At 41.2% G+C, this 12,274-nt stretch overlaps 1 protein-coding gene across 3 annotated transcripts in view; it reads left to right on the top strand.

The window, feature by feature from the left end:
* Galnt15 (polypeptide N-acetylgalactosaminyltransferase 15) overlaps window positions 1-2,968 on the top strand; it is a 40,400-nt gene extending 37,432 nt beyond the window's left edge. For all 3 annotated transcript variants that reach the window (XM_036176724.1, XM_036176725.1, XM_036176727.1), the window contains one exon: window positions 879-2,968. In XM_036176724.1, the coding sequence (XP_036032617.1) occupies window positions 879-1,025 (147 nt within the window). In that variant the 3' untranslated portion in view covers window positions 1,026-2,968. The remainder of the gene's footprint in view (window positions 1-878) is intronic.
* Window positions 2,969-12,274: the final 9,306 nt, after the last annotated feature.

Raw genomic sequence — 12,274 nt, forward strand, 5'->3', positions numbered from 1 at the left:
AAAAAAAAGGAAATGACTTACTAGTTTTTGCTACAACATGAATAAATCTGAAAAACTTGCAAAATGAAAGAGGCTAGTTATAAAGGGACCATACTACATAATTCTATTTATATGAAATGTTTAGAATAATGAGTACATGACCACAGAAAGGAGGTTAGTGATTCTGGGTGGCCAGAAGAAGGGAGGAAGGGCAAATGACTGCTAATGGGTAGTGATGTCTTTGGGAAGTGACTGAAATGTTTCTGGAATACACTAAAGACAACAAGTTCGTGTCTTTAAACAGTATGTATTTTGGAATGTCTCAATAACGAGCAGGAATTTATAACATTATGGCTAAAGATGTTTAATTTTGTAAAGAAATCATTTTTCTTGTAAGGGGATGTTATGGTCAGTATTGAACCTGGTGGAGTCCAGTCATACCTTTCATAGGGCAGGTCTAATTAGATCTTTAGGATAGCCTCTCAGTCTTGCTCTCTACTGCATCCTAGTGGCCACAATTCAAATTGCAGGATTAGCAGAGGGTGGCACTAGTGAAACCCTTCTGAAAGTAGAGATTCCTGAATGCAGTGATAATAGTGATTCTGACAATACATCACAAAGAGTGAACACACCCTATCCAGGGTCACCTGACCAGAACTTTCCAAGAAATAGCACAGTCATATAACAGCAATACAAATAATGGGTTTATGATTCTTTAGGATTGAATGACATCCAAGTTTTAGGGTAATTTAAATTATATTTTTCTGTTAACTAAAAATTCTACCATTTCTTCCAGGCTAATTCCCATCAACTCTGTTAGTCTTTTAGTGCTCAGCAGAAATCTTAAAAATGTCCTCCTTTGCTGACTTTGTCAGGAATTGGCTCCTTTCTCTTTTCAGGATGGAATGATCATCCACATCCTTTCTGGGAAATGCATGGAAGCTGGGGTTCAACCAGACAATATGGATCTGCACTTGAGTCAATGTGATGGTAAAAGCAGCCAGCTGTGGCAATTCGACCAGGTCCACCCTGTGGATGAACGATGAGTAACAGTGATGAAGAGCAAAACAAACACCGAGCATCACCTTCCTGCTCCTGTGTGTCCCGAGCCAGTCCCCTGCACCTTGGCTTCTGGTGTAGTAGAGAAGAAAGTGCCATAAAGGAAATCATAGAAAATCTCTCCATGTACCTTATGACATTTATTGTTGCTGTTATTTAGAAAGAAAAGCAATGGCTTCTTTGTCTTCATCACCAGACATGATCATCGTGAAGTAGTGCATAGTCTTTTCTTTCCCTACTGAGCATTAACACTTGCTTTTATCCCTGATTGGGGGAAGAGGCATAGGCATTGTCTGACATCACTTCCAGGAGACATCAAATGCAATAGATAAATTTCTTCAATCTCATGCAGCACTTACTCAGATGCTGTATGTGGTCAGTCATTAGAGTCAGAGAGTTGTGTATTTAATGGCCTGGCAGTCCCAATATTTTGATTAGGCTTGCTAGAATATGTTTTGTGTTCATTCATTGAACCCAAGCTCAACAGGAAGCAGAAGGGAATGGAGAGGAATAGGGTGGGGCTGGGAAGAAGACAAAATGGAGATTTGTCTCCACTCTTCAGGACATTTCTCCTGTAACTCTCTGTCTCCATTCACCTGCTCTAGCTTTCTCTGGCTCAGTAATACACAACCAGATTTTCTTTCAATGTAGTCCTTCTTCAGTCACCCATGCTGGAAGGATCAACACATCTGTGCATTCTCGTGAACAAAGGTATCATGGTAGATAAACTCTCTTAATGCCTACTCTCTTAATGCTGGCTTGACGAGATGTAACAACATTTGAAAAGGGGTGACCCTCTCTTGAGGGAAATGCCAGCATCAGAGTCAAAATCCTTACAAAGCAAAATAGATTTGGTTATTAAAAGTTCCTGACACTTACCAGGGTCATCTATGAACCCACAAAGATTGTCAGGGGTCCCCTAAATGTGGCTTCTGGTTAAATGCTCACAGTTGAGAGAAATCCACCTCAAGCAGAGCAGAACCAAGGCACAGCTACAATGGTTGCTGAGTGAGTTAGGGTGCAGTTGAGGAATAAACAAAAAACATTCTTGCTCATTTCTCTCTGGATGGAATTAGCTCTCTATATGGTAAACTTAGAGACTTTGCACTAAAGATACCTCTGACTGTTGGGCTATTGTTTTAAATAAGAACTGGGGAGTAAGTTTATGTTCCTAAAATATCTGACATAATATTTATTCCTTCTCCAACTTCCATGTCCAATACCCACTGTGTTTCTCCCGCCTTAGAATCACTCCAGACTAACGCTATCCAATATGATGGCCACAACCCAGTGTGGCCATTTTGATGGAAATTCACTACAATTCAGGAAATTTTCATACTGTTCCTTGATTGCACTGGCTACATTTCAAGTGTTCTACCGAACCTGAGAACACAGTTATGAAATATCCCACCAACACAAACAGTATTACTGAATAGCACTGGCTAGACCCATTCCTGTGTAGAGAAGAGATTTTAGCCACCATCTTCTTACTTCAGATCTGTCTGTGTTTAAAACAAATTCTTCTAATATGTTGAGGAAAGGATGGATCTTAAAGTTTTCAAATGATCACCTTGTAAAGGGCAGTAATGATTGAAGAGCAAACATTTTTTAAAGATCTCTATTCTGAAATGAACTCTGTTGTTAGCATTGTGAGTATTTGAAGCTGTTGGGATAAATTAATATAGTTAAACAAAAGACTAGATTTTGTTGTGTGAGTTGTACTTCATGGTGGTTACCAAAAGGACCCAGATGGCTTATTGGTTAACTGTTCTAACAAAAAAGAACGCGGTATTTCTTGCTTCCTTTACTATCCCCATGATTCATTACTTTATTACAGGAATGGCTGTCAACTCAGTCCCTGGCTGGTACTTACAGAACCTTAATTTAAACAAAACAGACATGTGGTGATATATTGTGTCCCCCAATATATTGTACACCCTAATAAAGCTTATCTGAAGATCAGAGGAAAAAGCCAGCTACTACAGTAAACATAGAAGTCAGGCAATCCCAGCATTCAAGAGGCAGAGATGCATTCTGGTCTCTGTGAGTTCAAGGCCACACTGGGAACAGAGCCAGGTGTGGTGGCACATGCCTTTAATCCCAGCCCTAACCATAGAGGTCTGGAGGTTTGTACAGGCAGAGAGAAGTGAGATGGCAGGACAGAAAGGCATATAGGCATGGGTATACAGGAAGTAGGTCTCTTTGGAAGCTGAGGAGTTGGTGAGGTGAAGTTGGCTGTGGCTTGTCCTGTTCCTCTGATCTCTCAGTTTTCACCCCAATATCTGGCTCCAGGTTTTTTTTTTTTTTAAATTTATTAATAAGACCGTTTAGCAATTCATCTTACACAGACATGTCTACTTGTTTCTGAAGAACAACCTACTTACAGTGTAACTAGTGTTTGAATTCTTATCAGTGGTCCAGTTAGAAGGAGATTCCTGAGTTTGATTTTGCTTGTCTGTCTGAATTTTATGACTTTTTTTAAAAATTGGGGTGGTGTTGTGATTTGTCTCTCAGAGCACACCACCACTATGAAGGATCCCACTGGAAGGGTAGAGACACCCGACCAGCAGACTGCAGTCTCTCTGCTGTGAGGCAACAGTGAAAGCAGGCATTGTCCCAGAAGGAGCCTGATGTCTTTCCTCTTTTGCCTCAACATCATCAATCCCACAGCAAAGTCAGATCCATAAGGATATTGCCGCTGACCAGGACTCGGCATTTTTTAAGGAGCCTTGAAGGAGCTCCATTTTCAACTGATATGCCATGAGAAAGCTAGTTAGACACTAAATGACCCACCAATTCTAGACAAAAGAAATGCAAACAGGTTGGTGTTGGAAGGGGCCCTGAAAGAATAAACTCGCAGTTTCCATAATAAGTAGAGCTGGGCAAGCAAGGAAAACACAGCTGGCTCAGGGATTAAGCGTATATACTGCACCCACATTGAGCAGCTCACAGCCACCTCTAACTCCAACCCTCAGGGAGCTAAGACCCTCTTCTGATCTCTGCGTATCTGTATATACCCACCCCAGACATGCAAGCATACATGTAGTTAAACCTAAACACATTAAAAACAACATCTTTTAATAGATCACCAGGAGTGAGTGGATAAGCACAAAGCAGACAGCTCAGTCTCACTGCAGCTCACATTCAGAAAAGGCTCTTAGCTTTTCAGCAAAGTGTGACCTTTATGAGAGGTTATCAGGAAGGCGCTGCTGTCTACAGCTCCCTCAGGCACAGGCCATTAGCATGGTAGGTGTCACTTAAGGCTACACTTGATTCAGAAGAGCCTGCACAGCTGTTTTGAAAGTCTCAGAAGGCAGCCAGCCAGGAGCACCATCCATTCTGCAATCTTATCTAGCTCTGGTCTCGTGACTACCACATGACTACTGGGAGTGCTGGCCAGTTGTTCCCACCACAGGGTTACCCCCTTTCTCCAGCTAATTGGCCTGGGGAACACCTGGTCCATGCTGGGCCAGTCAACACATTCTCATGACTTCTGTTAGTAAGAAATTAGTCTCTTTATGAGACCTGAGAGACAAAGTGGAAACTTGTGACCCTAGAGTTTCTGGATGGTCCCTAGGACAGAGAATTAGAGAGAGGTCATTGGATTGGGACTTTTCAGAGTAAGGGGCTGATCCTCTCTGTAGTTATTTGCTGTATTTCCATTAGCCTCTACTTTCTCCCCAGACCTCCTGACTTATATACATAGAGGGTGGTGAGAACCAAGACTGAGTCAGGACATGGAGGGAAGACCACAGCTGGGCAGACTGGGTTAACACCAGTGAGACTGAGTATTTTGAGCAAGCAGGACCACAAAGTGTGTGACAGAGGGACAGGGGAGAATTAATACAGGTTCCTTCCACATACTACTAAATGCTGCCAATTGGGATAAAGCACTTCAGTAAACCAATGCTATAACTTTATGTTAGACTGGATAAGGTGGGGCTGGAAACTTTTCTGTACCAGGGCAGATAGCAGTATCATGTCTTGTAAGGTCATGGTGTCTCAAATACTCATCTGTGCACTGATGCGCAGAAAGGGCCATAGATGAAAATAAACAAGTGACCAGGGTTGTTTTGTGTAAACAGTTGGTTGGTCAGACTTATCTGACCCTTGCAGTTTGCTGTTTCCTGAACTGGGGTATTTAACCCAGATGCAGAAGAAGATGGATTATGTATATTTTTAAAAAATAAAACCAAGAAATGTTACCAAAGAAACCATGAATGGAGTTGGGTATGGTGGCTCATGACTGCAATTCAGTGTTTGAGAGGCCAAGCCAGCTTGAACTACAGAGGGAAATCCTGTCTTAAAAGCACCAAGAGGAGGAGAAGGAAGAAAGAGATAAAGGGAGGAAGAAAGGAAGGAAGGAAGGAAGGAAGGAAGGAAGGAAGGAAGGAAGGAAGGGAGGAGAAAAAGTTATGAATAAAATGCCACTGGATTTCATGCTTTAAACATGTGGATGTTGTCATCTACCTTAATAAAGCTATTAGAAAAACAAACCCTTTGAAGAGAGAAAAAAGAAAAAGCACTAAAACGGTTCTTATAAAAAAACAACAAAAGCAAAACCAGCTGAACAAACAGCAACAAAACCACAATGAGGGGAATACTGTTCTCATTACAAGGGTACTCTAATTAATTTTAGATACAGGAATAATACTGGAAAATAGAAGCGGGAATCAGAAGTTCTAGATCATCCTAGGCTCATGAGTTTGAAGTCATCCTCAGATACATGAGACCATCTCTCTCTCACATACACACAAAAAGTGAAAACAAGCAAATAAATCTTTTTTAAAAAGTCAAAATAATGAAGCCTTGATGTCTTTCCTTCTTTCTTTAGAATACTTGCAGATTCCAGCTTCTGTTTAGAGAGGCTAAGGAACACAAGCTTTCTAACAAGAGGCATTTGTTTTGATTGATGATTAATGTGGAAAGGTCCAGCCCACTGTGGTGTTGGGTCCTGGGGTTGTGCAAATAATGGGGAACAGACCACTGAAGTCTATTAACCAGAAGCAAACTTTGTTCCATCACCCCAGGGTACCAGAACTTCTAACTAGTTAGGGCCATAAGCAGGGCCAGGTTCTGACACGGTGACTCTGAATAGAGGGAGTAGGTCCTTTTAAAACAAAAACCGTAAGTGGGGGGTCAGGGGTCAGGGGTAATATAAGAATTTTTACAATTTGAGGTTAAGTCCTGGGTGACTATGTTTTGAGAATTTACAACTTGTGATAACATAGTGTTTGTACAAGCTTAACAGGGGGTTGCTTACACAAGTCTGTGGTTATCTTAACATAGCTCTTGACACAGTTGGGGTCTTGTCTTAATTTTTAACCAACTGTTCTTCCTATGACTGAGAAATATAGGGCAAGGGTCAAGCAATAGGAGACGCTGTGTAGGAGGGCTAATGTTCGGACTTACTCTGGGCCTTTCAGTGGGTGATCGTGATCACCTGAGTAGGTGATCATGAGAAGCATAAGAAAGCAAATTGAGCAAACCAATCAGCAGAGTTCTTCCATGGCCTCTGTTTCAGTTCCTGCCCTGGCCTTCCTGCATGATGGACTGTCCTCTACCCAAGTTGCTTTTTGTCTTGGTGTTTATTACAGCAATAGAGACCTAACTATGACAGTGAGTGGTGCTGTGGGATGTCTTTCTGTGTGCTTTGATATGTGCGGTTCCCATGGGATAATATAGTTGCATCAGCCTATGGCAGGGCAGGATAAGGTTAGGCAGTACATTCAAACTGAAGACAAGATGAAAAAGGGTGGAGTTGAGGGAGATGCCAGTCTACTGCTCAAGGAGCAACAAGATGGCAGCAAACCGGTAATGCCATGGCCACGTGGCAACATATAGATGAATAGGAATGGGTTAATTTAAGATGAAAGAGCTAGCTAGCAAGAAGCTGAAGCCATGGGCCACACAGTTGGTAATTAATATTAAGCCTCTGAGTAATTATTTTATAAGCGGCTGCAGGTGGGAGAGATTCATCTGGACCTTGGGGCTGGGCAAGACTAGAGAAACATCTGGCAACAGAGTGGTCCATGCCTGTGACCTTAGTACTCTGAAGGCTGATGTAGGGAGGATTGGATATAGAGTCAAGCCTGAGCTACATGGCAGAACCTCATTGTGATAGTTAACCTTTTCAAAACTATTATGTTTATTTGGTGTGTGTGTGTGTGTGTGTGTGTGTGTGTGTGTGTGTGTGTGTGTGTGTGTGTTCATTCAAGCTCTCAGGCACACATAAGTGGACCATGGCACAAGTATGGAGGTGAGAGAACAACTTGTGAGAGCCAATTTTTGATTTTCAACTTGATTGGATCTACAATTAACTAAGAGATAGGCTCTGGGAAGATCTTTGAGGAAATTCCAGGAAGGATTAATTGAGTGGAGAAGCCCCTCCACCAGAGTGGCTAACATCTCTGTCACAGCCCAGATTTTCAGTGAAGACTTTCAGAGGTCTTCACAGAAAAAGCAGAGCTGCTTGCTTGTTTTCACTTCTTGCTGGTAAGTACATTGTTGCTGTATTGTACACCCCACACCTGGTGAGCCCCCCTAATAAATAAATCACCTTTGTAAAATATTTTTTTTTTGAGAACTCTGATTAGCATTTCTATCTAATAAACAAATATAGCAATTCAAGGAACAGCATTAGCGAGGAAGTGTTTCTAAGAAGCAATGAGTTTTTAAAGTATTTTAAATGCCATGTTCTGTAGGTCTTTGAAGTGTTTGAAGATTACCTACCTAATTGAAATATAACTATGTATTCCTACCTAGAAAACTTAACTAACATGGCTATAAGTTTGATTATCATAGAAGACTAATTATTAATCTGTACTTAATTATCCATTATAATTTCAAATGAGCTGCACAAACATAATATGTTAAACAAGAGTAGAAATATTCATACAGTATAACAAACTTAACTTTAAATTTGTATCAATAAACTAAAATCCATAGCAATGTAAAACATTTCAAACAAGTTGTTGCTTTTTAAAAGTAGATTCAATAATCTACCCTTTCTTCCTATCATATCTATATCCTATATTTCTATATCTTATCCTCCTTTCTTCTTTTAGAAAGAAAGTGACTATGACCAATAACAGTTTGTAACCAACAACCTAAACAAAGACAAACATCCATAATCCATTTTTTTGGGACTGTGGGCATAGTTTTCTAGGCTACTTCCTGCTGTTAAAGGGTACTGTATTCTTATGGGGATACTGAGAAAATTAAGAATTATAGTCACGTCCTGACTGGAATAGTCTGTGAGGTTGCATTGTCTGAGCCAGTTGTCTTGAAATCATTCTGGATGTTGGATCATCTGGGCCATGGTGTCATTGGAGACCTTTCAGGCGGTCTTGGCTGGTCAAGCCATATTGGCCTGGAAAGCAATCCACAGGTTTTCATCTTCTGTGGAAACAAAAGCAGAACCTCTTTTCCAAAGTAACATATCCTTAGAAATAGACTTTGAAATCAAGATATCTTTAAAATATGCATATTGATTTAACTCAGCACCTTTTTATAATCAAATGTCTCTCTGCAGTTAACAATCCCAAAGACAATATAATCCAGATTTTCTGTGTAATATCCATCTTTACATGACTTATTTTTATATTACCTTTACTGTCTCTTTAAAGACTTTATTTTTTAAAACTATTTCTTTATTGTAACTGTCTATATTCCCTTTCCTCTTTCTTTTAAGCCTACATACATTTTTACACACACTATAAACCATTTAAAGTCTTGTTCTATCTGAATCTGCCTTACTGTGAATCTATTACTTTAAACTGCAGCATTGCTAGGACTGAAATAGCAGCTTTGGATGCTGGCTCAGCCTGCCTCACTTTTCCAACATAGTGGTGGTACATTTACCACCATCTCTGGCTCTGAGAGCCATGTGTACCACCAACTCTTGGAAGCAGTGGGTCTATACCTCCATTAAAGCAACATGTAGCCCAGAATCCTGCCCCCCTCTCTTGTATTAGTAAAAGCTATATCCACCACGCACCATGTTGCATGGCTTGCAGAAACCTCTGTATAACTCAGCAGAAATCCGCCATGTTGTACTTAAGCCCGAATGCTGTGGTGTCTTGCTGCCTGCATGAGACATGAAACAGGAACCTGGATTTGGCTCCATTTAGAATCACTTATTAAGTATTCTCAGGTTTTAGGTGAAAACTTGAGCTGTTGGGCACCATTTATAGCTGAAGTTTTCTCTGATCCTAGCCATCCCCATGCACCCCACAGCCACTTATAAAATAGTCACTCAGAAGCTTATATTAATTAAAACTGCTTGGCCATTAGCTCAGGCTAACTACTGACTAGCTCTTACACTTAAACTCAGTCCATTTCTGTTAATCTATGTTGCCATGTGTTCTGTGGCTTTACCTGTGTGTCATTACATGCTGCTCCCTGGATGGTGGGCTGGCATCTCCTGACTCAGTCTTCCTTTTCCCAGAATTCTCCTAGTCTGCTCGCTCCACCTATACTTTCTGCCTGGCTACTGGCCAATCAGCATTTTATTAAACCAGTGTACAAGGGCATCATCCCATATCATCTCCCCTTTTCTGTTTAATTGTTTTAGAGCCTGCCAAAATTAGGTGCATCCATTTGGATGAGTTTAGATGCAAGTGACAGAATGACCAGCTGGGGCTTCAGAAATACCAGTGCCTAGCCATGATCAATCTAAAGGTAAGTAACCATATACTCCATGCAGTGGTTCACCAACACCTGTGATTTAGGCTTGCTTCCTTTTTAGAGTCTCCTTCTGAAGCTCAGGATAGCCTGAGATTCAGTATGTAGCTCAGTCTGGCTTTTAACTTACAGTGAGCCTTCCCAAATGCTGGAAATACAGACAGGAGCCACTGTACCTAGCTAGGCAATTAACTTTCCATTCACCACCCTTGTTGGCTTTTGCTTTGAGGAGTCTTCTTTATGGTGGTTTGACTAAGAATGCCTCCCACAGGCTCATATATATTGAATACTTAGTCATCAAGGAGTGACACTACTTGAGAAGGATTAGGAGGTATGGCCTTGTTGGAGTAGGTGTGGCCTTGTTGGAGGAAGTGTGTCACTGGTGGTAGGCTTTGAGGTCTCAAAAACTCAAGCTAGGCCCAGTGGCTGGCTCTTCCTGCTGCCTTCAAATCTGGATGTAGAACTCTCAGCTACTTCTGCAGCACCATGTCTGCCTATAAGCTACTATTCTCTATGCCATGATGATAATGGACTAAATGTCTGAAGCCATAAGCCAGCCCCAATTAAGTGCTTTTTTTTCATGAGAATTGCCATGGTCATGGTGTCTCTTCAGAGCAATAGAACCATAACTAAGACATAATCCAAACATGAAAATTGGACAAATTCTATTCCTGTTTCTATATGAGTCTAAAAAATACATAGAAAGCAAGCAATTGGGGCTTATAAAATAGGGAAGGGGCTGGAGCAATGGCTCAGTGGTTGAGAACACTTGCTGCTCTCACAGAGGACCCAATGTGGTTCCCAGCACCCACATGAGGCAGTTCACAGACACTTGTAACTCCAATTCCAAGGCATTCAATGCTCTCTTCTGGCCTCTGAGGGCATCTGCACTTACATGCACACATGATTTAAAAACAAATAAAATTTAAGAAATAAAAGTGAGTGAGTTTCACTGGGATTTCTGATGGCTTTCTTCCTTAGAGGTATGCAATGAGAGCAAATGACTGAGGAAGTCACTCGAGAATGTAGCTTAAAATGAGGACAAACCTCTAGGACAATTTGCATCCATCAGTGGAGAGAGCCATTCCAGGACAGCATCCAGGGCCCTCTGTATTTTCTCAGGACTTTCACACAAGACAGGTTGCTTCAGACACAATCTTCCAAGCCTTTGATTTTAGTCCTCCTCTTCTCAGCCCTGTCACTGTCATGAACTGCAGGACACACAGCACCTAGCCAGTCCCCTGGGAATGTGCATTGTCCTGCTGGTAATCTCAGCAGCTGTGACTTGGGTGGTTTGCAGGACACATAGCTAAGGCTCTAGATATATTTAATGTTAGCAGCTTGATTATAATGCTTTTCCAGGATGAACTCTAGTTCTGAAGTGGCTTTCCGGATTATAAAGCAACGGCTGTTTATGAAAGTCTATTATGTACCAGTGGTGATCCTTAGTCTCTGCCTTATGTATTTTCTGTGCCATTGGCTTAGAAAACTTTATGAGTAACCCATGAATCAGAAAATTGTGAAATCTCAATCTTTGCTGCATTTTCTGTCAGTGCAAAGTCAGAGCTGAATGTATACTCTCTGGCTTATGGGAAGGAAAGGCCATTTCAAAAACTATTCCAGGAAAGCAAATGAATGAGAATTTTGAAGCATTTGCGAAGTGAGATGCAGAGCAGCTCTAGATTTGCAAATGGTGATTATGTTTCCAGTGTTACTATGAGGGAATGTCCCATAGGTACAGTGGTCTTACAGCACATCTTTGTGATGTAACTATCTATCTGTGTGCTCATTGCTCCTAGGTACTGCTTGGACCTTGCCCTTGAACCTCAGGTTCACATGTTGAAGCACCTCCACTCTTGAGTAGACCCTTTATGGACTATTAAAGCCTTCCTTGCTGAAACTTCTTTAATGATTCCCTATCACAGTCAAAGCAGTGTGGGCTCATTGACTCTGCTTCCCTACATGCTCTTCCTTTCTGCGTTAGCTAATTTTTATTGCAAAATACTCAACAGGAACAACCTAAAGGAGAATGGATTTATTTTGCTCACTTAGTCCATGGTTGATTGGTCTTATATTCTCAAGCAGAACATAATAATAGCAGAAGCATGCGGGAGAGGAAAGCTTTTAGCCTCATGGCAAACAGGAATCAGAGAAGGGTACAGAAAGGGGACCAGAGCAAGATACAACACCTGAGGGCATGCTCCCAGTAACCTACCATTGTGGAATATTACTTTAGGCAAATATGTGTTACATTTGCTTATGCTATGGAATATTTCTTTAACTGTGCATTTGTTTATCCTGTATTTTTTTGATTATGAAAAGATGTATTGCATTTGTTTCACCTTGCCTGCCCAGGGCACCTGATTGGTTTAATAAAGAGCTGAATGGCCAATAGGTAGGCAAAGAGAGGGATAGGCAGAACTGGTGGAAAAAATAATAAATAGGAGGCAAATAATATAGATTTGGAAAGAATGAGGGGAAAAAAGAGGGACACATGCAGGGCTAGAATCCAGGCAGTGGCCAGCCAGACATGGAGACAACAGGAAAGTAA

This window comes from Onychomys torridus, unplaced genomic scaffold (genome assembly GCF_903995425.1).
Source record: "Onychomys torridus unplaced genomic scaffold, mOncTor1.1, whole genome shotgun sequence".
Classification (NCBI taxonomy): domain Eukaryota; kingdom Metazoa; phylum Chordata; class Mammalia; order Rodentia; family Cricetidae; genus Onychomys; species Onychomys torridus.